Here is a 27,110-nt window from a genome sequence, read left to right as displayed (position 1 = left end):
TATTCATACTCAGCCACGGTGGGAAGGGACAGTCTCATGGGTCACTGTATTATACCCTCAGGAATTTAGGCATAGTACAGTTGACCCCAGAGAGAGAGAGAGAGAGAGAGAGAGAGAATGGAAATTGCTGATGATTATTTTTTTTTATTAGTGTCTTGTGTGCTGTAACTTCCTCCGTAAATTCAGGTGCAATAAACACTGTGATTATTGCTCATTTTCATGTTATTCATTTATCATGAATTACTACGGTATTTTTCACGTTTTCGATAATTAGTATTTTTTACATATTTCAGCTGATTTATTTATTTTACTTTCCTTTATTCTATTCTAGCTTTTTAGTTTTCTTTTTTTTTCGTTTATTCTATTATATTTAATTTTACTTTTTTTTATTTATTTTTTTTATTTATTTATTTATTGATTGATTTTATTGATTTTTTTTTTTTTCGTCCACAACATAACAGTACAGTATCTCATGAACGAAAGCAGCTGGAATCCTGACCTGCTGGCTTGTGTCCGCTGCACACACCCCAGCTTAGTGCCGGGGATAAATCACACCCACTCACTCAGGGAGGATGAGATTTGCACCGCTCACTTTTTTGCCTCGTAACAACAGGGATTTGCAGCACACACACACACACACACACACACACACACACACGAGGCAACACGCCCACCCACACACACACACACACACACACACACACACACACACACACACACACACACACACACACACACACACACACACACAGAGAGAGAGAGAGAGAGAGAGAGAGAGACGAACAGACAAATAAGCAAACAAAGACAAAACAGACAGACAAACAAACAAACAAAAAAGCAAACAAACAACTAGACAGACAAACAGACAGACATACACACACACACACACACACACACAGACAGACAGACAGACAGATAGACAGACAGGCAAACAGACAAACAGACAAACAAGCAGGCATACAGACAAACAAACGAACAGACAGACAGACAGACAGATCACATTCCAGCACCAATAAAGTTTCGTAGAGTCCGAAGTCTTGTTATGAAGCTACGAGTGTTACTTCTTTATTTCCTGCGGGAGGAGGGAAACTGGCTCTTGTCTTGACTCTGTCCCCCCATTGAACTCTGGGGAAATTTACAATACAAATAATATCCACACACACCCACATACGCACACACGCACACTCAATTTCAAGAGGACGAAAACGAAATGTGGGAGTCTTATGTATATTTATTTGTTCATTTGTTCGTCTCTGTTTCTCTAGTCGTTTATTCTTTTTATCTTACATTTTTTTTTATCTTACACTTGCTTCTGCGCTACATTAATTTTCCAATGGTGAGAGAGAGAGAGAGAGAGAGAGAGAGAGAGAGAGAGAGAGAGAGAGAGAGAGAGAGAGAGAGAGAGAGAGAGAGAGAGAGAGCAACGAAACATGAAACTGTGTAATAACCAATTTATCTCTCTATTTAGAAACACACACACACACACACACACACACACACACACACACACACATACATACACAGCACATAATAACGATTACCGTTGCTTCGTGAGTATGTGTGTGTGTGTGTGTGTGTGTGTGTGTGTGTGTGTGTGTGTGTGTGTGTCAAGCGAGGTGTCACAAGCCGATCAAAACACCATGAAAAAATTCATTCGAACAACGACTGACTGAAAAAGTTGTACCAAAATTATGGAAATACGTGACGGGAAAGAAAAAGAAATTTAAAGCACAAATGAACAGCTGAAAAAATATAAATTAACACAGAAATGAGCACAGCGAACGATAAATTTTCAAGTCACGAAATATAAAGTTTGATTATTTTTTTTTATTTTACTTTATTACATTGAAATATGAGTAGATTAGCATGATGACAAGGTAAGCTCACCCTTTTACCTGTGATTTCCAGACGAATATGAAATTATACCAGCGTGAAAGAATGTCGCTTTTATTTCATTAACTTTAAATAAAAAATGATGATGCGAGGGACAGAATGTATAATGAATTAAAACCTCATATTTACCTGTATATTTCACTTCATTTTCTCTTTTACTTCACGAACAGTTAAAAAAACAGTAATAATCCAAGAGAAAAACATATATAAAAGATAAATGTAATCTCACATATACCTATTCTCTCTCAGTAGCAGTAAAAAAAAGAAAGACGGTACAAAAGAAGATAAGAAAATAAGGGAAACTGAAAGAGGCCATTAGGATTACACGTGGCAATCCTTTTAATAATACCAGAGAAGAAAACGTAACATCAGAATAAAGAGAAGCACACAATGAGAAAAAAAAAGAAAAGAATGGAAGACAATACCAAATACTCGTATAATATGAACAAAAAATACAGTAAAACATCTCTCTTTACCTGTCAATTCCTGTCCCCACCTGTCTCTCCACGCCCCACCTGTCCTCACCTGTCTAAAAGCTACCCCTTTACAGCGACTCACGAAGCACACTCATCTCGAAGCTTCCTTTTGGGTTCGAACAAAGCAATGGAAAGGTCAAAATATCAAGATTATGTAACATCTCTCTCTCTCTCTCTCTCTCTCTCCCTCTCTCTCTCTCTCTCTCTCTCTCTCTCTCTCTCTTGTGTTTCAGTTTATTTTTGCTTGCGCTGAAAGGGGAAAGGAAAGGAGAGGAAGCGGTGATGGAAGAATGTAAAAATAAAGGGGAAGGGAGAAGCAGAAAGAGGAGAAGGAAGAGGAAGAGAAAGAATAGAAAGAACAATACAAGGAGAGAACTAAAGGCACTTACTTTTCGTTCTTGAGATAGATGCGGCACCATTATCGCACACAAACACACACACACACACACACACACACACACACACACACACACACACACACACACACACACACACACACACACACACACACACACACACACACACACAGCTTTCCAAACAGAGCAATAAATCACCAAATGCATTACCAGAGAAAGTGTTGTGTGAAAGCAAACATTACACATAAATTTAAAGAAAAATGTGATAATGTATTTTGAAGACAGAATATTACGAACTTAACTCCATATTCTCTTAAAACATACGAATATACAATGCTGTAAATGTAAAGGAAAAAATATATATTGATCTGCTACTTCAAGACTAAATATTACGAGCTTGATTTCATTTTTTTTTTTAAATACACGAATATATAAATATGAACACAATGAAAGAGGAAAAAAATGGTTCTCAAACAGTGATAAAGGGTTGGAATAGACTCAGTAATCGGTTTGTGTCGAATCAAGAGGGAGCCTTAAAAGAAGACTATATCAATTTAAAAAAACATAGGTGGATATAGGTAAATGTATTTCTTTATAATGGACTACCACGAGAACCTCTTTTTTCTTTCTTTTTTCTTTTTTTTTTTTTTTTATGCGAGAGGGAGGCTGGTTAAGGGACAAAAATGGAAAGATAAAAGAAAAAGGTTTGGTAATTTGTCGCGCACAATATATAGATAATGGAAGAAAAGGGAAAAAAGATTTCTTCCCTCACGTTCGTATGTCTTATTATGTTATGCTCTGTATTATCATTATTTTTCCCAATGTAAGATGGAGTCTAAAAAAAAAAGAGGGGTGGGGGCAGTTCAATAATTTCTTCCCTCACCTGTATTGTTCTATTTTATTTTATTTTTTTTTCTAATTTAAGAGAGAGTCTAAAGAAAATAAAAAAGGGGTGAGGGGTAGTTCGTTAATTCCTTCCCTCACCTGTATCGTCATGTCATCACCGACGCATTCCTCTTGTTATTTTCTATTCCATCATTATTTTTTTTCCAATTTAAGAGGGGAGTCTGAAGAGAAGAAAAAAAAAAAAAGAAGAATGGATGGGGAGGTGGAGAGTTAGTTAATTTCTCCCCTCACCTGTATCGCCCTGTCCTCACCAGCGTCTTTTCCCCCGCAGGCCCCAAGGATTGCATGCCCTACGAGCCATTCCGTTGCCCTGGTGGTGGAATCTGTATCTCCATCCAGTACCTGTGTGACGGCGCCCCTGACTGTCCCGACGGCTACGATGAGAACCTGCGCCTCTGTACGGCAGGTGAGTCTCCCTCCTCCCCCTTTCCTCTCCTGCAGTGTGGCCTACTTGTCGTGGCACCGTTTAGTCAATCAGCCAGTCAGTCAGTCGGTCAGTCAGGCAGTTAGTCAGTCAGTTAATTTCAGATCCTTCGATGTTTAAGTTGTTCTTCCTTCCCTGATCTCTCTCTCTCTCTCTCTCTCTCTCTCTCTCCTCATCTCCTCTCTCCTCTCTCTCTCCTCTCTCTCTCTCTCTCCCCGTTTCATTTTGGTGTTCTTTTGTCTTGGTTCAGTTTTGTTTTTTGTGGCTGTTTATGTTTTTGGTTTGTTTCTTTTTTTCTGTGTTTGTTTGTTTTTTCTTCCTCTGTTTCTGTTTGTTTCTGTCTGTCTATCTATATTTCTGTCCGTCTGTTTGTCTGTCATCTTTGTTCTTTGTTTTTTATTCAGTTTTCTTTCTGTTTCTGTCAGCTTTCTCTCTCTCTCTCTCTCTCTCTCTCTCTCTCTCTCTCTCTCTCTCTCTCTCTCTCTCTCTCTCTCTCTCTCTCTCTCTCTCTCTCTCTCTCTCTCTCTCTCTCTCTCTCTCGTCATCTCGCAGTCACAAAACAAAAGAATTAAACAAAAGAAGGTCGGCGGCAGACCGCGTGACCTTTCCTTCACATTCATTACCCACAAACTCGAACATTTTCCTCGCTAAGTAATATCCCATGCCTCAGGTGATGCCTCAGAGAGTTTGATGTAAGATTGGGACACAAGATAATTCCTTCACTTTACCTTTGGGTTAAATCGTATCTGTCTCAAGAAAACTATATAGATTTAGTACAAGAGTAAGCCAGAAATCGGTTTAAGTTGTACGTAAAAACTCAAGTTCTTTTATGGATTTGGGAAGCTGCTCAAGGACAAAAAAAAAATATATATACAAAAAAAGTCTACTCATAATTCCGTCCCCCAAAAAAGAAATGGTAGAATAACCGAGAAAGATGCAATTTTGTTTTCTGGTTTGTCTTGATGCTCCTCTCTTGGAACAGTTCAGGGACAGAAATATATAATTTCTGGATATGGAAAGCTGATGTAGCATGTGTGAGGCGCCTCTCCACCCGGGCAACACGAGGGCAGGCTGAGTTGGCACAATTCCATTCCTGAAACCTTCTCTGTTATACGCTCTGCAAAGAAAGATGTATCTCTGACACAGAAACAGTAGTTATTCCAGGAGGAACCACAATAACCCAAGGTTTACGAACTTTGGGGTTAGAAAAAGTTTATGGAATGCGTGCCTCCAGGCCAGAAACAACCTTCTCTGTTATACGAAAGAATCTCTGACACAGAAACAATAGTAATTCCAGGGAAAACCACGATAATACCTTCTCAGATCCTCCCGCTCAGCAGACTTTTAGTGCTAGAAACACCTCCGTGCAGGAATGATAGGACAGGACAGAAATAAGATTGTGATCGAAGGAGCTCACTGGAGAGAACAGTTTGACATAATGTTCTGAAGAATCAGAGATTAGGAAGAGGTCGAGAATGTTTGATACATCTTCATGACGGTCAGGAATATGGATATGTTGCTGCTCTGATTCCTGCAAGTTACTTGAAAAAGTTGAAGGCTTTTTTTACAATATTGGTCAGTGAAAGAGGATGAGAGCCAAAGCCGTCGTGACTTTTCCTTAGTTATAATTCTCTCTCTCTCTCTCTCTCTCTCTCTCTCTCTCTCTCTCTCTCTCTCTCTCTCTCTCTCTCTCTCTCTCTCTCTCTCTCTCTCTCACGCCTTTGATATCTTATCTGACTCCTGTAGCTGCAAATAACACTTCAGGATCTCCTTCACTCAGCTCGTGTTCAATATTTACATTTGCTAAGGTCAGAGTTCAGTAGCATCAAATTACACTAATAGACAACACGCCGGGAATACTTGATCACTGGGAGGAGAGGAAGCAGCATCGGGTTGCACCATAGTGTGAAGTAAAACAATATGGAGTTAATGTACGACGCTCCAAGCAGAACACTGGAGGATTATATGTCACTCCGATTAAATAAAATAACATCGGGTTGCGTCATAATCTCAAGTTAAACAATATGAAGTCCGTGTACGATGTGTTAGCTGAAGTATTAGAGTCTGTGTCACTTGCCTCAAATTACCGAATAAAGAAACGAAGTACACAGTGACTTGTACGAAATAAAATAACATCTGGTTGTGCTACATCAAGTTAAATATTATGAAGACAAGGTAATGTACGATGTGTCCATGTGCCACTATCCTCAAATTACCAAAAAAATTAACAAATAAACAAACGGTAGGGTTATTGAATCACCCTAAGAAATAATAACAACATCGGGTAGCGCCATGGTGTCAGGTTAAACAATAGGAAGACAAGGTACGATGGCTGGGGTTGAGCAAGGACAGCGCGGGCACACGTGTGGAGGGTGAGGCGTCCTTGAGGTGCAAGGATCACTGGGAGACTCTTTGTGAGGACGGGAAGACGCGATTAATGGAGTCTGGGAGTGATGCAAGTGTGGAGCTTTATGTCTGCGGGAGAGAGAGAGAGAGAGAGAGAGAGAAACGTCTTCTGATCTCTCTCTCTCTCTCTCTCTCTCTCTCTCTCTCTCTCTCTCTCTCTCTCTCTCTCTCTCTCTCTCTACATCCCTTGCTTTTCACTCCAACATCCCTTACGTCAATCTCTGTATGTGTGTGTGTGTGTGTGTGTGTGTGTGTGCAGGAAGACATGAAAAAAAAATATTAATAATAAAAAAAAAAAAAAACATGCCTATCTTCAGCAGTATATCTAAAGGGCACAGGTTGAGCCGCAGTTTAGGCCGCTAATTGGAGTGGTGAAAGCAAGCGGGCGGGGAACCATCAGAGGGGAGACTCGGCTATAGAGACGGTGATTCCTCCCTCCCATTACAGCTAAGCGGCCCCCCGTGGAAGAAACTGCCTCCTTCCTCCACTCCCTCCTGGCCTCCCACGGACCCAATTACCTCGAGAAGCTGTTTGGTAACAAGGCCCGCAACGCCCTGGAGCCCCTCGGCGGAGTCCAAAAGGTCGCCATCGCCCTCTCAGGTCAGTCACCCATCCATCATTCATGTTTTCTTCGTCCTTTCCGCTGCAGGGCAAAATTTTATCCAAAGGACTTTTTTTTTTTCGTTTTCTTCTTTCATTTTTTTCTTCTTCACATCATCTCTCTCTCTCTCTCTCTCTCTCTCTCTCTCTCTCTCTCTCTCTCTCTCTCTCTCTCTCTCTCTCTCTCTCTCTCTCTCTCTCTCTCTCTCTCTCTCTCTCTCTTTCCACAGACAGTTTGAGCTGCATTTTTTTCAGAGAGAGGGGGGATGGGGAATGAAATTAGCAATCTTAAAGAATTAAATAATTTAATATTTTGTAGTTTTCAGTAATTTTCCATTTAATTCACTTTTGCGAAAAGGCAATTAAGCAAAATTTCCCGGGATGTTTGCAGTAGGTACATGTTTTTTTTCATTTATAATTTTTAGTTACTTACTTTTATTTATTATTGTTCTTATTTATATATCTTTATTTATTTATTAATTTATTTATTATTTTATTCTATTTATTTATTTATTCATTTTTGTTGTGTGTCATGGCCTCCTTAGGCACTCCATAGAAACACTTCGGAATTTATTCAAAGGCGGGATAAGTTGGCCTTGAAGAGGTATTTGAGTGGGATTGAGCCCTTACCAGGGAAAGGCAAGTTGCAACACTTTACCAATCAGGCTCAGATGATCACCAAGCCTGAGTGGATTTTGATCGACCTTGACCGTCCTGTTACTACACGGCTTGCTCTCTCCACTTAGATCAGTTTCTGCTGTTTTAATTTCCTCTTTACTATGAACACACTGACTTATATTTTCCATTAGGCTGAGTTACTTTTGAAAGGTGAAGGATCCCTGCTCAGATATAATGAGACATATTAATTATTACCATTACTTATACCATTACACCATATTTAGTATTTAATAGATATCCCACTGCTGCCACCAGTGTCATGCTTCCCTTTTGGCACCTTCACGAAAGCATTTAGAAATTTATCTGAAAATGGAATAAGAAATTAGAATGAGGTGTTCAACGTGAATCAAACCTCTGACTGGACACTTACAGGAAAGACAAGTTCTGACAGTTTATCAGTCAGTCCAAGATGGTCAGCCTTGTCTGTCCTGTCACTCTGTCTGTAATGCTTTTCTGTTTTGTAGTCCTTTAATTAAAGTTTGTGTCACTCTTGTGTAGTCAGCCTCTTAAATTTACACACAATGAGTGAATGAAGGAGTAAAAAAACAGATGACCGAGACACTCAGATCTAAAATAAACACAACTTCTTCAATTTTGGATAGTCCTTTTGTCCTGTCCTTTGGCGACTGACATTTCAGTGAGCCTTTCCTCTTTCCGCTGGCCAGTATTCTTCTTATATAAAAGAATAAATAAGTAAATCCCACAAACACCCAGGGCATTCCTTCCACTAACAAGAGCATGGCATCCGCAGAGTCCCAGACTATCGATGAATTTGGTGACGCCCTCCACCTGCTCCGCCCTGATGTGGAACACCTTCGCTCGGTCTTCATGGCTGTGGAGAACGGGGACATTGGCTTGCTCAAGTCCCTGGGCATCAAGGACTCCGAGCTGGGTGACGTCAAGTTCTTCTTAGAGAAACTGGTCAACACTGGCTTCCTGGACTGAGCGGCCGGGCCAGCACACGTGTGGAGGAGGAGGTGAAGGAGGGGAGAGGAAGAGAAGAAGAGAAAGGTTATTCAGAAGGAAAACTCAAACTAAAAAAAAAAATTAAAAAAATTAAAAAAAATATAAGTGACTTTGTATTTAATGAATGAGGCAGAGTGAAGTGCTCTAGAGATTCAGCAGTGAACCTAAGTTTACCTTACCTTGCCCATGTAAACATTGGATCAGTATTCCTGGCCTGAGACTGAGATACAGAAAGAGAGCGAGGTAGAGAGAATGAGAAAATGAGAGGGAGAGAGAGAGAGAGAGAGAGAGAGAGAGAGAGAGAGAGAGAGAGAGAGAGAGAGAGAGAGAGAGAGAGGATGGCTGGCACAGAATAGTTTTGTAAGTTGATGCTCTCCTCGCCACCACGACACCATTGCCCCTCAGAGTCACCACCCCGCCAGAGTAGCAGACGTTTGATTCCCTTAGGCTGTAGAGTTTTCATTCTATATCATAAGTGAAATGACACTAATAGACTTAATTATTGATAAGTTTAACATATAGCACAGTAATGCTTCTCTGAATCAATAGTTATGGTGGACATATTATCATTATTCTATCCTAACAAAACTCTCTTGGATCCGTTCTTTCCTGACTGTCTCCTGCCTCACCGTCTCACTTCCTGACAGAGTTTTAGCCAAAGAAGAAAAATGATGTTTCTAATGTTTATGGTTGTATGAGATTTAAGATTGTTACAGATTGATCGCTTTATAGAATATGACTCAGTTTTTGGATCATATATGTGCATTATTAACAAGACTTAGAAGTAATGCTGATAAATATGTAGGAAGTAATATTTGTGTGATGCTTCTTTTCACAAAGCAGAATATATTTTTTTCCAGCACACACAGAAACAAATTCTGCACTTGATTCATGCTGCTTGAATGTTAATGAAACTGTTTGACTTTATTACATATATATTATTACAAACATGTTTTCTGCTTGGGGTCGGGGTGGCCCCTGGAGATTGTTGAGTAACCAAATAACTGCACGTGTTGGGGAATGGCAAGATGGGCCCGTGAGTGTTTCACAGGGTGGCAGGCAGCAGTGTGTGCTGCCCCAGCCTGGTGGTGGATGTCCCGAGCCTCAAAATGTGTCATGTGATAATCCTTTTTGTTCCAATTAGTGCACTAGAGATCAAGGGAATACTAATAAGATGAATCAACAATCTGAGCCCAGTTTCTATATGATCCCCTAATTCTTGATCACTGATTATTACTGTGTTGTGATTCTATTTCAAAGACCTAATGTAGATGGCATCTTATTTTCTTTTATGAGATTACCTGCAGTTTATAGGGGATATGTATTTATCGTTATACCCACAGTGTATGTAAGAGTATATAGTATATATATTATATATATTATATAACAATGTCCAAAAATATGCTGATAAAAGTCTTTATTTGCTGCAATTGACGTTTGCACACACACACACACACACACACACACACACACACACACACACACACACACACACACACACACACACACACACACACACACACACACACACACACACACACACACACACACACACACACACACATACACACACACTTAACCCCACATCCTTGACCTGACCTGACCTGGTTTGCATGCATGGCACTCACTACCTGTGCTTCAGGACACATGAGGTGCACAGACATTCCCCAGGTGTTTTATGTTAGTGTAGAGGGCAATAATTATGATATTGTTTCTTTATCCACAAATTTGTGAGTCTGTCCTATCACTACATGTCTGGTGACGTGTTCCCCTTCCCATGACCCTCCCTTCCAGGACCCAGGAAGCCAGTGCCCCTTGCTGGGGTGCACTGGCCAGTGATGCAGTTCTCACCTCCTCATCTGGCACATTTCATTGTTCCTATAGCGTACATACCAATCACCATTTACTCTTTTGTTGTAAAATGCCAAAAACAAAAAGTATTCATCAAAATTACCATCAGCTTTTTTCATATAGCATTATATAACTTGCCAGATTGTACAAGCTTATTTTCTTTTTTTTTTTTTTTTTTTTATACTAGATATATATGTGTGTTCTTTTTCAAAGTGAGTGGTGGTGGAGGTGTATCACTGTCGCCAAAATTCATACTAACTCTGCAGCTTCTCAGTAGGCAAGGAGAGTGTGTGACTGCAATGAGTGCATAAGGGGAAGAGTGTGGGGAAAGCATTGAGAGTGTGTGTAGGGGAAGGGTGGATGATCATGATCGCACAGTAGCAAGCCAGTGAAGAGAGAAAGGCAGGAGCAATGTATAGAGGGAAGGAGTGGATGGACGGCTTGGGTGGAGGGTGGAAAAATGGTGTCCTGGTGTCTGATTCCCTAGTGCAGTGCAGCTGATGTGTAAAATATATATTAGCAAAACAACAAAAAACAGAAGTGTCCTGCATCTTGAATCATTGAATGTATTACTTTTAAGAATGGTGTTAGAGTGTGTATCGAGTTGACTGATTGATATGGTTTTGTTCTGATGGTAAAAAAAGCAAAAAAAATGATTAAGGTGTATTGTATTACTTATGCATATTGTTGTCAGTCCAGCTGAATAATAATTTTCTCTCTTGCAATACTCACAATATTACCTTGACCTCTGTACCATGCAGTGTTTACTCTCCATACGAATAAATTATACAAAAGCATAAATATATCTAATAAATTGTGTACAACTGCTAGTGTTTCGATGCTGAAAGTTCCTGAGAGAGAGGGAGGGAAGCCTGGAGCATGGAGGGACTGAGGGCTAAGCTGACCAAACTGAAGTGTAAACGACAGTGGAGAATTAAAGATACAGGGACAGTGGTGAACATAGGAAGATGTAAGAATGTGGAACTAAGAGAATTATTATATGGTAAGAATAAAAGTGAATATATAAATAAGTAAGGCTTTTTGCAGGAGACTGCAAAAATCCAGTTGACCTACACGAGGAAGTTCCTAAATCACAAATGAAACCCTACCTAGGCTTTTTAATGCAGATCTTGGCCACCTGTTTATATTATTTCACTGATTACTTGACTGTAAGCCACAAAGTGAAAAAAGAAATGCACCTGGAGATAACATTCTATCTATTATCATGTTTTTGGTGAAGCCACGTGTCAAATACTTTTAGACCCCGCGCTTTTGGTTTGGGTATGAGGAACAAGAGGACTAAATAGACAGATACACACTTGACAACGTAAATACTGAACAGAGTGAAAATGTAAAAACAAAATACCTAAAAAATACGAAGTTAAAGAAGAATGAACATTAGAGTAAAGAAGACAGACCCGTAAAAAAGGCGGAGACAGCAGGGTGAAGGAGACATGGCGGCAAAGGAAAGTGGAGCACGCATTTTCCTCACCGGTAAGTGCCAAAACAACTCGCTTCCATGAAAGAAACAGGTATATACTTGCTACCTGTAGTTTGTGGTGATGAAGAATATGTGTCGGAGGGAATCAAGAGATGTTGGTGGCCTAGAACTCCCGTTATAAGCGAGTGTTCATTTTCTTGTGGATCTGCTTGACGTGACTACCACAATCGCCCTATCCCTCCCCATTTTCTTCCATAGTTGTGTTGTCTTACTCCGCACAAGTGTAACGGAAGATGTGAGAGATTGGGGTGTTGGAGGAGTGAGTGTTGGGTCCTAAGAAGTTGGCCTTGTTGGGGTCATGTCATGTCTAATGGTCGCTGCCTAGGCGTGGTTCAGTTGATGGTCGTTGTGCCATTATTGTTATGATAGTTTCCCACATTCGCACAGTCCTAGGTTTCGTAATTATGTTGTCAATATGTTCACGGTAGGTATCTCACTGTCCACTGCTGTTTGTGAATTCACGGAGGCCGGTCACTGGGGAACAGGTTGTCGTGTGCCGGCGGATTACTTGATCTTGGCTGCCCTCGTGGATGTATTCAAACCAGATGGTGAGTGTTTATACTCGTGAAGAATGTTTGTATGATTAGTTACAATGTGTATAGGCAATGTATGTGGACAACGTGTTATGGGATGGAGTATGGCAGCACCAGCCGGTTGCTGGTTGCCTTGTTAGGGTTTAATGTTTTTGTATGTATAATCATGACATATTTCTTAGGACTGAGATGTGCAGGTGCACTACAGTGGTGTGGCACTTGGCTGCGAGAGGGCATGACAGATTTAGGAAGGTGTGCTGCTGTATGGTAGTTCAGTGTTTACTGGTTGATATTGAATTGTTAAATTATTACTTACTTGGTTTACTTGGTAGAATTTATAGGGTCTTTTTCGTAGCTGTGGTGGTCCACCGCTACTTTCAGACCTAGTCTTTTTTCCTGAGATCAATCTGATCTGGTACAGAGTTAGAGGCTGCCCTGCAGTGTGTTGTGTACCCAGATACAAGAGGCTCATTTGGTAGCCCCTTCAAAAATTTGTCTATATGTGTCTTGAACTTGACAGGGCAGCTCTTGATGTCTCTGACATCGACAAAAAAAAACACACTTTGTCAATTGCTAGTGTGAAATAAGGCTAACAAGAAAAAATCAGATGTGTGTATGCCTATAAAGAGCATGTATTTTCTTATAAAGTGATCTTATAGATGATCTGGAATGAGAACTGCTACAAGCACACCACAAAAAAAAAAAAAAAAAAAAATGACTAAGGAAAACCATCTTTACCTCTTCATTCATAGCCCATAATAATCCAATGAAAAGTTAAAATTATACAAGTAGTGGTGTTTTTACTTATAATTTATAGCATATCCAATCCATACCTCATGAGCTTTACATTTACATACAAGTGAGCAATGGAAGTATACATCTTATCAATACACACAAAAATCAGTACTCTCATCATACACACAATGAATTTAACATAAGAATATAAGTAAGGGAAGATGCAAGAAGTGACCAGGATTACATGTGGCAGTCCCTGTATGAAATATACCTTCCTATTTCCATTATCCCCATCCATAAACTTGTCTAATCTTCTCTTAAAGCTCTCTAGTGTCCTAGCACTAACATCTTAATTACTGAGTCCGTTCCACTCATCTACCACTCTATTTGAGAACCAATTTTTTCCTATCTCCTTCCTAAACCTAAATTTTTCAAGCTTGAACCTCCTATTTCTTGTTCTACCCTGGTTGCTGATCCTAAGAATTTTGCCTACATCCCCCTTGTTATAACCCTTATACCACTTAAAGACTTCTATCAGGTCCCCTCTTAACCTACGTCTCTCTAAAGAATGTAAATTTAACAACTTCAATTTCGCCTCGAAGGGAATACTCCTCATCCCCTGTATCCTTTTAGTCGTTCTCCTCTGTATTGATTCTAATAGACCTATATCTTTCCTGTAATGTGGGGACCAGAACTGCACAGCGTAGTCTAGATGAGGTCTGACCTCATCTTAATGTCAGCTGTATACAGAGAATGCCACAAGTAACACCAAAGTCTGCCACAGCTTGAGTGTGGATATTGTAAACACATTGTGACACTCCTACCATACTAGGCTTTTAAAATTATCTCTAATAATTTGTTCACGTTTGAGGCAACCCTGCAAAACTGCGTGATTATTTTGTCTTTCCAGGACAGTATCACTCACATCAATATTTTCATTTTTCTAGGTCTGTATTCACATCCATAAGTTCCTCTTGCATATTAATCTTAGTTTGAATTGCAATATTGTGGAGGACTGTTGAGGCAATAATAATGGCTTTGTCAGTGTCTAAGTTTGTTCAAAGAGTTGTCCCAAGGCAGAAGAAGCAATGCTTAGGCACCCCAATTGCCCTCTTAATAGTATTTCTTGTGTGGGTGTGACTTCTGTTGTAGGCCTCTTCATGGGGCCCCTTAGGAGATGGAAGTGGGGTTAAGAGGTACCTCCTACAAGGATACCCGCTGCCACCCAACAGATGACCAGGCTATCTTGAAAGGCCTCATGAATGGTGCTTTTGTCAAAAATTCTGATGTCTTGGACACTACCAGGCCATCTTGAAACAAGGTCATAAAAGACAAGATCAGGACCACAAATGGCCTGAATATTTAAGGAGAAAAAGCCTTGGCTACATCTGAACTGTTCCGAGTTATCACAAGATGGTTTTAAAATTTTGATGTGTGTGCAACCTATGCAGCCAACAACACCAGGCATGCCAGCAATTGCCTGGAAAGAGTTCATGAGCCTATAGAGTTAATTTCCAGCTGGGTACTTTATGTGCTGCTTGCTGAGTAATGCAATTGCCCTAGCAACTCTGGAGTGGCACTGACTCACTGTGGCTTGGGATATGCCATAGCAGTCTGCAATCACTGCCTGGTGGCTTCCAGTTGCCAGGCAGGCGAGAGTAATTAGGACCTGGAGGTGTGGTGGCACAGGGCAACCTGTATAGGAAAAGGAGTTAGATATCTCAAAAAGACAGGTTTTACATAAGGCACATTTTTGGTTCTTATCAGAATGGTTGTGTAGATTTTCACATCAGAACAATGATTCTTTGTGGTCTTTTATATTAAGTTTGGAACTGTTGATTTGGCAAATTTTTGTGGGTGAAAATGGTTGAGTAAGTGAAGAGCTATTATTATTTAATATAAAGAATAAGGCATTAAAGAATTGTGTTCCTATATGAGGCTATAATGATACTGGAGGTAAATACCAGACATAATAAAGTAATTCCACTGAAAACGACTGCTGATTGCATTTTGCTTCCTCATGGTAATTAATATCCCATGTTTGGCTAAGTACTGATGAATGATAAAGCAGGCCTAGCCTCTTCTGTCATTGGTAACAAGAAGGTCATGTTGAATTTGTTGAATGATGGAGTTCACCGACTCTTTCCTTAATCAGAACTTGTCAACAAATTCTTTGTCGCTCATGGCAACGAATGGGTTTGTCCGGTCCACAACAACCCCCCGGCTCTGTCGCACACACCACCTTTCCTGGACTTCAGGTACTTCATCAATTTCTTCCATCTCAGCATCCCATTGCCATTGTAACCATTGGTACATCTGCTCGTCACACATCGTTCCAATCCCTGCATACAGACATGCCTTTAGCCTGTGATCACTGCGACAGTAAGACAGGTCACTTACAGCATAAAAGAGCTAGTCTTACAATTTGTTTCAAAATTAAACCTTGTACATCTTGCTGAGTCAGTCAGTAAGCAAGCATATTTAAACATGACAAATACTGTGCCTGCTAGTCATGATTTAGTGTATGTAAATGTTATTCCTACCTTTGCAATAAATCTAAATGATGTAGTAGTTGGCAGAGCTGTGAAGATTGAGGAAATTGTGGAGTAAAAGTACACACTGTATATGATTATTTAGCCATCAGATTGTGTGATTGTGAAATATTAAGGCAGAGAGTTATGATTTTATGTAACGTGGTTCCTTAGCACATGACACTCCTTTCAGTAGGTGCTTGTATATGCTTAGGTCAGCTAATGCCTCACAGGATTAGGACCACAGTTTTCTCATATTTTTTTATTGTTTTGATGCTGGCTTTTACTTCAATTTTTGTTGAGGAAGGAATATTCAACATATGTATAGTCACAGACACATTATTGACCTGCCATGTGCTGAGGTAAACCAATAAATAATCATGCCTCCAAAATGTTGTGTCTGTAGTATGTTTGTGGCATAGATCTCACATAATTATACCAAAATCATGCATGTCTCGTGTAGTAAGAGCCTCTAAAATATTAAAATTTAAGGATGCACTAAACAAATACAGTAGTGCCTGATGAGACATTCCAGCACTCATTCAGCAATGTGTATTAGCCTCACCATACACTGGTGTGGTGTGGATCAAAGTAGGAGGAACAAAGGAGTACAACTCGTTTCAGAGGTATCTTAGTTGGCTAACATCATTTAAATTATTTACATGGAAAAACCAAATTTCCTATTCAGGTGTATATTATAGAAACATCTGACATGATACCAAAAAAAAACTATAAAGAAATGTGCATGCTTACTAAGTAGAGTCAGCCATGAAAAAAAAAGTGCTGAGCATGTGCAGTATTTAAACCAGAACTAGGTAGCTTGTTTACATGGGTGGTCTTGATCTTCATCTTACAGGTGGCTCAGGATCACTCCTGAAAAAGACAAAAAAGCAGAAAACGAATAGTATCTACACTAATTGTCCCAACATCTGGCATACCACATTTTCTCCAGGAACTCCCTCATTGCTTCAGTCATCCTTTTATTCATCTCTTTACCCAGTACCAGCAGCATCACCATCCATTCCCTTTCTGTCTTCACTCTTTCATTCCTGTTGTGCCCTAACACAGTCAGAATCACTTGCGTCATCTTACTCCTGTCTCTCATACCTCTCACATTCCAGCACCACATGCTCCACTGTTGTGTCCTCTCCCATGTCACACATCTGGCACATTTTGCTGCAGGATTTGGGCCATCTGTAATTCCTTGCATTCACTCCAAACACTGTGCCGTAGCTTGGGAGAGAAGATTATCACCCAGGCTTCCATCATACCACATTATGGGGCCTCTCTGTCCTTGTACCATTCCAGAGTGCTCTTTCATTCCTTTTCCCATTAATTCAGTCCCGTGCACTTCACTTTTCTATCTATCTTATTCTTCCATTTTCTCACACATTCAATTCCCACTCTGCCTCTTCTTGTCACTATCTATTCATGCTCATTTTGATTTCTCCAAGCCATTCTCATCACCCACACAACTTGTTATCCACTCTTATCTGTCATTCTCATGCACCTCTTCCTCCATTTGCTTCCACTTTCATGACATAGATTCACCTTTGCTGCTATTCTTGCATCATCTTTTCTTTTGTATCTTAGTGTTGGTTTTGTAAGTCTTTCCCTAAACTTACTATCCCTTATCACCTCTTAAAGCTTCCACTGGACTATACCTGGGTGCATTCAGTGCCATCCTTGGTACTCTATTCTGCTCTACTTCTAACATCCATACCATTTGGCACAACCACACTTTTCCACACTTCTCTCACCACCTCATACTTACTTGCTTTCATCCTTACTGTGCTTTCCAGTTGCTCAACCCACTGGTTTACCATGCTTATCTTTTTTCATTTTTTGACATTTCACAACCATTCAGACTCATCAGCATTTCTAAGTACTTGTATTCTTCTTTCAACTCGTTCTCTTCAAGTTTCCATACTGCATTACTTTCATCATCTGACCTATTCACAATCATTACCTTGCTTTTCTCACTGCTAAACCTTTCTCCAAAGTCTCTTCCATGCCCATCTACAATATCCAGCAAACTTTGGATCTCATCTGCCAATTGACTCATAACCACTTTATCACCTGCATAAAAGAACACACATCTTATCATTCTCCACACTTACTCCTTTCATTCTTCTCATTCTGGCTGCTAACTCCTCTGTATACAACCTGAAAAGGGTTGATGACAACGTACTTCCCTGCCTAACTCCTCTCTCACTCTTCACCCAGTCTGTTTCTATGTCTCCTAGTCTGTATTTAGCTCATGTCCACATACATGCTTTGCACTATGTTAACTATCTTTGCATTTAACCCAACCCTTTCTAAGACTCTGCCTAGCATTTCTCTATTCACCATATCATATGCTTTCTCTATATCCCAAAAACCTAAGTAATATCAACTTCTGTCTTTCTTCTTTTGATCACTTAATTCACCACAAACATATTATCCTCAGCTCTCATGTCCACATGGAATCCATTTTGTTCTTCACCTAACACTCTATTTCTCTCAATCCATTTACACAATCTCTCATTCAGCACTGCACTGAAAACTACCTGTTACCTTCACTATTGCAATTGGTATGTAGTTCAACTCATTCTTACTATTGTATCCTACCTTATGTAACAGACTCCCTCGGCACTCATTCCATTTTCTTGGCACACTCTCTTCATCCCACACTTGGTTGAATAATTCAGTCATTCTGTCAATCACTACCTCACCACCATTCTTGTAGAACTCGTACAGTATATTATCTGGGCCTGCTGCCTTACCATTCTTCTGCCTTTTCACACCCCTCTCCACTTCCTCCCTGCTGATTCTTTCATCCAGTTCATTCTTTCCAGTATCACACATCCTTCTCTCACACCAAACACCTCACCTACACCACCCACTTCTTCTTTCCTTTGCTGTTATAACTACACCATTCACTTTGAGACTCTCCATACCAACACTGTCTGATGTTCTCACCTCTTGTGAACCTGTACCATTCACGGCCTCCTTTCATGGTTATTATTACTGGAACAGTGAAGTTTTTAACAAAGTGAAAAATCTTGTTTTCTGCAAAGAACAATTTTTAATATGATCCCTAGAAAATTTTATCTGCCCTTATATCCAGTTATTAATACATTAACATGAAAAACAATGTAGTGAAGCATAAAAATGGGAAGGGATTGGTGAAGAGGTGGCCCTGAGCTGCCCCTCATACACTAGGCAAAGAGCCTCTTTGTGACTGATAATACCATTTTGTACATGAAGACCTACCATGTTCTTTGGTTCTCACGGATACCAATGTAAAATATAATGTAGATAATGGAAGGGATAACACTACTAGACTGATGCAATTTATACTTTCAGAGGACATAAGATGATGGCCCAAGGAAGAGAGTGGCAGTGGCAAAGACATGGTTGATGGAAGAGACAGCGGTGGTGGCGATGCATGAAGACAGCAGTATGTAGATGAGATGATGGTGGTGGCCACCACCACAGTTTTTGTGTCTAGGATTTTGCTTTATATTTATCTGGGGACCATGTGAGGGAAGGTGAGAGTTGTTGGAAGTGTTAGTAGGCTGAACCCAGAGGACTGTGTTTCATTCCTATGAATAGCTATCATGCAAGTAGCAAATTGCCACATTAATTGTGATAGTACATTAGATGCACCTTTTCCAAGAAACAGCTAAGAAAATTAAATAAATCAGCCCAGGGCTTATATGTGAAGCTGAGGTTTTAGGCTCGTGTTATCCCAATGCTCACTGTTGTAGACTAATTTTATCCTAGGTAATGTTCACCTGCACTGCTATAGCCGAGCTGCTTTGGTTAAATTTTTGTTCTGTTGTCTTGCAGTACAGTTGTGCCTCAACCTTCAACATTAGAAGTATAATCTGGTTTGGTCTTCACCATAACTCTTAATAAGAAATAATGTGCCGATTTATATTAACCCTTGAGATTGACCCTACACAAGTAAGTTTCCTTTCCTTCTATTTAAAGAGCAGTACCAATGAAACTACACATACTTACTTAATCCTTGAGTTGCCCAGAACCATTCTTAGAGGGCCACAATACTTACCAATATCTTTTACTGCCAGCCAAAACTGAATCCTGCTACCACTATTGCCAGCCAGTCTGTCCCACCAGCTGGCATTTACAGTCTGCGACACTCGCGATCAAAACTCCTGCCGACATGAGCGTCACATTGCACAAACTGGCAATTCACTCCTCCTTAGTATGAAAAAATCTCCCTGGAGAAAATAATTACATGGCAATTTAAAAATTGGTTATTCCCTCATATGTTTTTGAAAGCATAGAGTAACAGATTCAGTGTTTGATATATTGACATAAGGGAAGGTTCTTTTGCTTTGGCTAACAAAACGGCTGTGTTTTGTTTTAAACAAAGGTTCCTACTGAGGTGTGATGCTTGGAAAATATACAGTGAAAAGATTGTGAGTGCATTGGTGAAGAAATGGAGTGGTGAGGGAAGCCAGAATGTGCCTCACCACAAGAGACATCTGTCTCTTGATACCATGTAAAGTGTTGCCAAATATTTTGGGGTGGCCCACAACCATGTTTGTACATAGTACAAATGTTAGAGTTTCACTAGTGGTGAAACAACTTGAAAAATACGCTGCATAACTATTGCCAGTGAAAAGATTGAGTGCATGAGTGAAGAAATGGAGTGATGAGTGACACCAGAATGGTCCTCACCACAAACATGGTTGTGGGCCACCCCAGAATATTTGGCAACACTTTACATGGCATCAAGAGACAGATGTCTCTTGTGGTGAGGCACATTCTGGCTTCCCTCACCACTCCATTTCTTCACCATTGCACTCACAATCTTTTCACTGGCAATAGTTATGCAGTGTATTTTTCAATTTGTTTCACCATTCTAGTTAAACTCATACCATTTGCACTACGAAATTGTGGCCTGTATTTTTTCCAGGCATCACACATCAACCCAGTAGAACACTGTTTAAAACAAACAATTATTTTGTTAGCCAAAGCAAGCAGTCACAAAAGATCACCCTAATTATGTCAATATGTCAAACACTGAATCTGTTATTCTGTGCTTTCAAAAACATACAAAGGAATAACCTAAGTTGCCACATAGTTATTTTCTCCCAGTAATTTTTTTTTTTTTTTTAGACCAGGGAGGAGCAACTTGCCAGTTTGTGCAATGTGACACTCATGTCAGCAGGAGTTCTAATTGCAAGTGTCACAGACTCCAGCCACTGCTCTTCCCTGCCAACCCATTGAACTAATATTTCAAACAACTTGCATATAATAATTTGTAATGAAGGTTGATCTTGAGAAGTGGAAAACTACAATATCAAACATTAAATCACTCTGTTAATGTGATAAGAATAGGCAAATTACTGTAATTACATAAGTGAATCAAAGCACTGAACCAGTACCACTAAATTCCTACCAGCATTGTGCTTCATTAACAAAAGTAATGACAGACTGCATCGTAAAGCACAAAGGTCAACAAGCATCAGGTGCTGTAACACGTTCATTATAAAATGGTGCAGTGGTGTCCAGACAGGCAAGAGGACAGTGACTGTTAATCCCCTGTTACACAGGATATTTCCACACACATCCATGTATTTCATGTTTTTTTCTTTCCTTTGAAAACATGAAGTAAATAAATTGCAGAAGTATCCTGTGAAGTTAAGGGGGTAAATGCCAAATAAAAAGTAATTGTTCAAAAAAAATTTTTTTTTTAGAATACCTGGTAGATTTTGACAAAATACAAGTATTGCCATGTCCTACATAAGCAGGGAAGAAGCATCACTTTCACAGGAAGATAAAGACAAAAGTTGCTTATCTTTTATGGGAACCTCCCACTCATCATTACCAAATGAATTTTCTATTACAGTGAGATAATGATCTAGAGTTGTTTGAGAATTTACAACCAATAGTCAGGGGACAGTGAAAAGTTGAGTTGTCCTAACACAAGACCTGAATACCCCCAGGCAGGTGTGCATATATTTCAGCCAGACATTAAAAACCCATCCAGTAAAAACATGAAATTAAAATTCAACTCAGACCCAGTTTAGCAATTGCATTATTATTATTTGACCAAATATATACAAATCAAGTGCCTTCACAAAATAATAAAACTGATATGTTCAAAGATAAAAATAAGGAGCATTACCTTTGGGTTCACCTTGACACAATATAGTATCATGGAGGGTCACAGGCTCACCACAGACTGACTTGGCCCCGCACGAAGGGACCCGGGGACACACATGCAACACAGGTGTGCTACTCGGCTCGCACAAATTTTCACAAGGGAAGGAAAAATTGGTCATGCTTACCTAGTTCACATACACAGGAAGTTTTTTGGACATTTTTTTCACATCAAAGACTTCTTATTGGACATTTTTTAGACATGGATGATTGGAGAAAAATTTTGTAAAATAGTAAATGCAAACAAAATGAGCACTGATGATACCTAGGTCAGTGACACGCAGGTCTGTAAACTGGAACCAGTGGAAAACAGGCACCAAAACCAACTGTACGTGGGCCGTGGAAAAACCAGCCTCAGTTGCTTTACCAGGAAATTAGCATTCATACCAAGTTTGTTTGGGTAAAGTCCCACATGTTCTCTCACTCACTCACTCGTACACATGTACACTCACACTCGCACACACACACTGAGGTCTTGCATACTCGTACTCAGAAGCACTGCTGAGCCACCAAAGTCACATTGCTCAACTAAACAGTGTAAGTCAATCAAGTAACAAAATTTGCCTCTTTGGTGACTCTGATAGTGCTGCACAGAGCTAGCTGAGGAAGCTGCCCACTGGCCCAGGAACCACCTAGTGTTTGAGCTGCCAGTGAACAGAGGGTGTGAAAGCTGAACATTAACATTCTGCCACAAACTAAAGTCTGCTAAACAAATATACATGTATTCTGTGTATATATACTGTATTATATATATTTCATTTTATATATACTAAAACTCATGAGGCACATTATATAAAAATCTCGATAAACTTCTGGTAAAAATTATGTACAGGCTTATTTATAAGTATGAAATCTGCAAAATGGAATGTATAAACAGCAGGTGTGGGTCAGCAGCAGCATATGTGCATCTCTGTTGGTGTTTATATTCATCCAGAACATCTTCACGTGCCAAAGGCTCGTGTATCTGGAGGAAACAAGAATAATGATAATAATTTACAGGCAACATAAACATCTTGCAGAAAGGCAGAATGGCTGAGCATTGGTCAACCCTCAGGTCATGGGAATTCAGCCCCATGACCCCAACAGTAACTAATTCCATTCAGTGCCAAGACAGAGAAATAAATTATATCACACTTTCTGCGCAAAACACTTGGTCGGCGCATCCGCAGGGAGAAGAGAGAAGGGAGGCAGCGGCATGCTAAAAACTACTGGACTCCAAAAACAAATACAAACAGCATGGTAACCGCTATCATACACTGGACTCTGTGATAACGGTGGGGGTGGGGGTGGGGGTGTTGGCAGTGTTGGGCAGGCCCTTAGAATAATCCTGTGGGCGGTAGTGGTCCCGGGAGTCATATGACGCTCGCCCCTTTCCCAACAGGTCCCCACCTCCCCTCTCATGCATGCCATCCCTCTCATATCTGCCTTCCCTCCCAAACTTGTGTTGGTGGGCATGGTCCAGGTCCCTCTCATAAGCATATATGCGTTCACACTTGGGCTCATCCTCATACTTGTAGTTGTACTCTCGCTTGCACCACGCCTCCCTCAACTCCCTGAAGTCCATGCTGCACCGGCCTGGCTGGTACTGCGGGGTGTCGTAGTCCTTCTCAGGGTGCCCTGAATCACCATCGTGTCTCCTTGTCTCCCTCAGATATCGCTTCTCAACATCAAACCTGTGATCCCTGTTATACCTGTCCTCCCTCCTGGAATACCTGTTGTCTTCTTGTCTCTCACACCTGTCTTCCCTCTTGTCATATCTGTCTTCTCTCTTGTCATACCTATCTTCTCTAGAGTGGCGCTCCTCCCTGCTGTACCTGTCATCCCGCCTTTCGTACCTGTCTTCCCTGCGATCACACCTAGCCTCTCGAGGATACCTGAGTTCTCCTCTCTCTGGACGGTGTGTCCTGGGGCCAGCAGTAGTGGTGGCAGTCACCTTGAGAGGACTGCAGTAGTTCACAGCTGGGGTCATGGTGGGGCTCTTACCATTCGTAAGTGGTGCTTTGGACGTTACTCCATTCTCCTTCCTGGAGGAATTAACAGGCCGCTGGTTCCTCAGGGATTCCACAGAGGGGTCTCTGGTCTTTACAGTGGTCTTGGATGTGAAGGGCTTTGGGGAACCATTGTAGGTAGCACTGGTTGGGGTCTTGGGACGAGGTGCTCTGGGACTGGCAGTGGGAGTGTTGATGACTACAAAGCTTGCTGTCTTGTTGGCATTCATGCACCTAGTGGAAACTTTGACAGGTGGAGGCACAGGACCTGCCCCATCACCTGGCTTGGCAAGGGGTGTGATCCTGATCTCTGGAGTGATGGGGCTGTGGGGCTCATCATCCACACCATTCAGATAGGGCCCATCCACACCATTCACTGTGGGACTGCTGGACACACTGGAGGAACTACGGGTGCTGGCTAGGCTGGGAGTGCGTGACACTACCCGGGCCTCACAGGAGGACTCGCTGGGGTTCCTCGGCCGTAGCGTGAGAGTGATGATGCTACGTTTGGGCTGGCTGTCAGCATGACCCTGGTGGGCAGCCAGCACCTCAGGGGTAGCAGGATGGATCCTAACCTCCGGAGTCTGTTCCTGCCGGTGGTCACTCTCCTGGGAATCCAGTGAAGGCACGTTGAGCTCTTCCTCATCCTCTTCTTCCTCTTCGCCTGATGGGGCAGCATGTCCATTGGTGAGGGGTGGGGATGGGGAAGCACCATCAGGCATGTCGGTATCCCTTACTGCCTGGCACCTGGAGATGAGGACTGTCTTGCTGGTGGTGGTGGAGGATGGGGTTGGAGAAGAAGAGGTGGGGGAGTTTGCAGTCTTCCTCAGCACCTCTGGCATTTCCTCATCACTGTCAGGGTTGACTGGAATGATGGTGGTGTCACACTCCATGCTGTCATCCTCCTTCTCTGATGTCTTCTGGCTGGCTAATACATCTACCTTCACAGTCTCAATTTTCAGGTTACATTTGGGTATCTCCTCTGCAGGCGAGTCTTCCTTCTCAAGCAGCGTACTTGTGGACCTTCGCTTCAGGAGAGGGGATTCCTGGACAAAATATACATCAAAATATCAAGTTAAAAAATTAATATGAAACTGAATCAAAACATATCAAAATGGCATCAGAAAACAAAGCTACTAATGCTAACCTAAATCCAGCTACTAATGCAAACTTTCTCTTCAAGGTCAAGAGGAAAGCATGCTCCTTACCTCATGAGATGCCAGTGGTGCCTCTGTGTCAGATGCATGTTCCCGCTCCATGGATGATTGCCTCTGTACCCGAGCACCAACTGGCAGCGTCCCATACGAGCGCCCTCGCTCAAATGGTGCTGGTGGAGGTGCTGGAACTGTGGAGACAAGACAAGCATTACATATCAGCTGGACACACACATATGGGAGAGAATTATTCCTGTTTATATTCTCCTGCTGGGAATTTAAGGTTCTAATAGTTATGAGAGAGAGAGAGAGAGAGAGAGAGAGAGAGAGAGAGAGAGAGAGAGAGAGAGAGAGAGAGAGAGAGAGAGAGAGAGAGAGAGAGAGAGAGAGAGAGAGAGTTATAATTGATTGATTCTGATGCCTCTTTTAGAGGAATGGGTTGCTTCTAGTTGCCTATTTGGTCCTGCAGTCTCAGAAGGGGGCAGATTGTGCCCAGTCTTCAGAAAGAGAAGTGTTACAACTCTCACTCTGATTTCTCCATAAACCCTCAAATGCCAACCCTCATTGTCATAAGTGTTACATTATAGTTAATTAGCTATCTAAATAACCAGTATATGTGAAAATACACAGGGAATTTTTATATGTGTATTGCATTTGTGTCTTATTTTCAAAGCTTAAATTATTTATTTTGATTATATCACCCTTCATAACTAATTCCATAACAATGTGTCTTATATGCATCTACATGATTTAATGTATCTCAATACTTTTCATGTTGATGTCAAATTAATTGTTGCTACAGGTTAACAGCATTAAAGTGAGTAAATGACTGGGTTGTTTGTCATCCTGAATCCCTACATTTGTGATGGTGATTACATTCCTGATGATTCCTGACAGGCTCACCTTTGGTCTCCTTGCTAGTGGGGAGGGCAAGGGCTGGTGGCAAGTAGGAGAGGGGTATCCTGTAGGACCAGTGCTCGGGCAAACCTCCCTCAGAGCAGCTCATCAATGTGTTGTCACTTCGACGCTGCACAAGCAAAAAGTGAGTCACAACAACTAAATTGACAACAAATGTATATGACACTGTTTATAAATGAATTTCCACTGAGACAAGAAGAGAGAAAATATACCACAACAGAAAACCATGATTATAAGAAATAATTTTTACAAAGTTTTATAGACCGAACATCGAACTTGACAAGATCTGTATGAGCAACACACTCACCTGGTAGAAGAGAATGTATGCATCAGGACTCACTACCTGGTCTTCTGAGGCAGCCTCCACCTTGCTGTCGTCAAAGCTGTACCACCTGTTGTCTGCTGTATTTTTGCACACAGCTACCATGGAAGAGGAGGGTAATAACAGCTACATTTCAAACTTGTGGATACTCTCACAAGTATTAGGATTGTCATCAAGAAAGCAGACAGGTGTGGGAGATGCAGTGAAAGGCATTGTCATTACAATGTGGAAAACTGACAATTGTTTAAGACTGCTGTAGAGGGTTATGCAGAAGAGGTTTATGACTGAAAAGCAGATGATGAGGGGGAAGGAACATGAGTGGTGAAGAAATATGGCTGTAACTCCAAAAAAAGCATGTATGTGAAATGCAGTTCCAGAAGAAGGATGAGATACATAGAAGAGTCAAGTTACAAGGGATGATGGCATAAAGATGAATGCAGGAATGTTGGAGATGAGACAATACACAGTATAAAATAAAGAAAAATTATGACATGTATTGTTGCCAACAACATTAAAGTGTAAGATATAAAAATACACTATGGATGAATGAATAGGTTGCTCACTACAATCTCGTCAATAAAAAGTATAAACACTTCATTTTTTTTCTAGTGTTTCAAGTCACTTCCAAATTTATGCAGTTAATGAGAAAGTAACAAGTAACTCCCAAAGCAACATCCAGTCCCTCACCATGC

At 40.9% G+C, this 27,110-nt stretch overlaps 3 protein-coding genes across 12 annotated transcripts in view; 1 reads left to right on the top strand and 2 right to left on the bottom strand.

Annotated features, from left to right (window-relative positions):
* LOC135090088 (IDLSRF-like peptide) overlaps positions 1 to 11,382 on the top strand; it is a 146,584-nt gene extending 135,202 nt beyond the window's left edge. For all 3 annotated transcript variants that reach the window (XM_063986406.1, XM_063986405.1, XM_063986407.1), the window contains 3 exons: positions 3,903 to 4,037; positions 6,909 to 7,061; positions 8,491 to 11,382. In XM_063986406.1, the coding sequence (XP_063842476.1) occupies positions 3,903 to 4,037; positions 6,909 to 7,061; positions 8,491 to 8,684 (482 nt within the window). In that variant the 3' untranslated portion in view covers positions 8,685 to 11,382. The remainder of the gene's footprint in view (positions 1 to 3,902; positions 4,038 to 6,908; positions 7,062 to 8,490) is intronic.
* Positions 11,383 to 13,382: 2,000 nt separating this feature from the next.
* On the bottom strand, positions 13,383 to 19,211 carry LOC135090090 (uncharacterized). Of its 4 annotated transcripts, none has more exons than XM_063986410.1 (4): positions 16,610 to 19,211; positions 15,565 to 15,667; positions 14,914 to 15,020; positions 13,383 to 14,635 (listed from the first exon to the last, which is right to left on the bottom strand). In XM_063986410.1, the coding sequence occupies exons 2-4, from the start codon at positions 15,654 to 15,656 to the stop codon at positions 14,529 to 14,531; spliced, it is 306 nt and encodes a 101-aa protein (XP_063842480.1). In that variant the 5' UTR covers positions 15,657 to 15,667; positions 16,610 to 19,211; the 3' UTR covers positions 13,383 to 14,528. The 4 variants fall into 4 exon arrangements, with proteins under 4 accessions (XP_063842480.1, XP_063842483.1, XP_063842479.1 ...); XM_063986413.1 differs by having other exon boundaries at positions 15,568 to 15,667; XM_063986409.1 differs by having other exon boundaries at positions 15,565 to 19,211.
* A 1,963-nt stretch (positions 19,212 to 21,174) lies between these two features.
* LOC135090085 (ubiquitin carboxyl-terminal hydrolase 31-like) overlaps positions 21,175 to 27,110 on the bottom strand; it is a 74,721-nt gene continuing 68,785 nt past the window's right edge. For all 5 annotated transcript variants that reach the window (XM_063986393.1, XM_063986392.1, XM_063986396.1 and 2 more), the window contains exons 12-15: positions 26,404 to 26,516; positions 26,082 to 26,205; positions 25,233 to 25,369; positions 21,175 to 25,070 (exon numbers count right to left, since the gene is read on the bottom strand). In XM_063986393.1, coding sequence (XP_063842463.1) covers positions 23,286 to 25,070; positions 25,233 to 25,369; positions 26,082 to 26,205; positions 26,404 to 26,516 — 2,159 coding nt within the window. In that variant the 3' untranslated portion in view covers positions 21,175 to 23,285. The remainder of the gene's footprint in view (positions 25,071 to 25,232; positions 25,370 to 26,081; positions 26,206 to 26,403; positions 26,517 to 27,110) is intronic.

The sequence above is a fragment of the Scylla paramamosain genome, chromosome 34, assembly GCF_035594125.1.
Source record: "Scylla paramamosain isolate STU-SP2022 chromosome 34, ASM3559412v1, whole genome shotgun sequence".
Taxonomy (NCBI): domain Eukaryota; kingdom Metazoa; phylum Arthropoda; class Malacostraca; order Decapoda; family Portunidae; genus Scylla; species Scylla paramamosain.
This window is presented reverse-complemented; position numbering and strand designations above follow the sequence as displayed.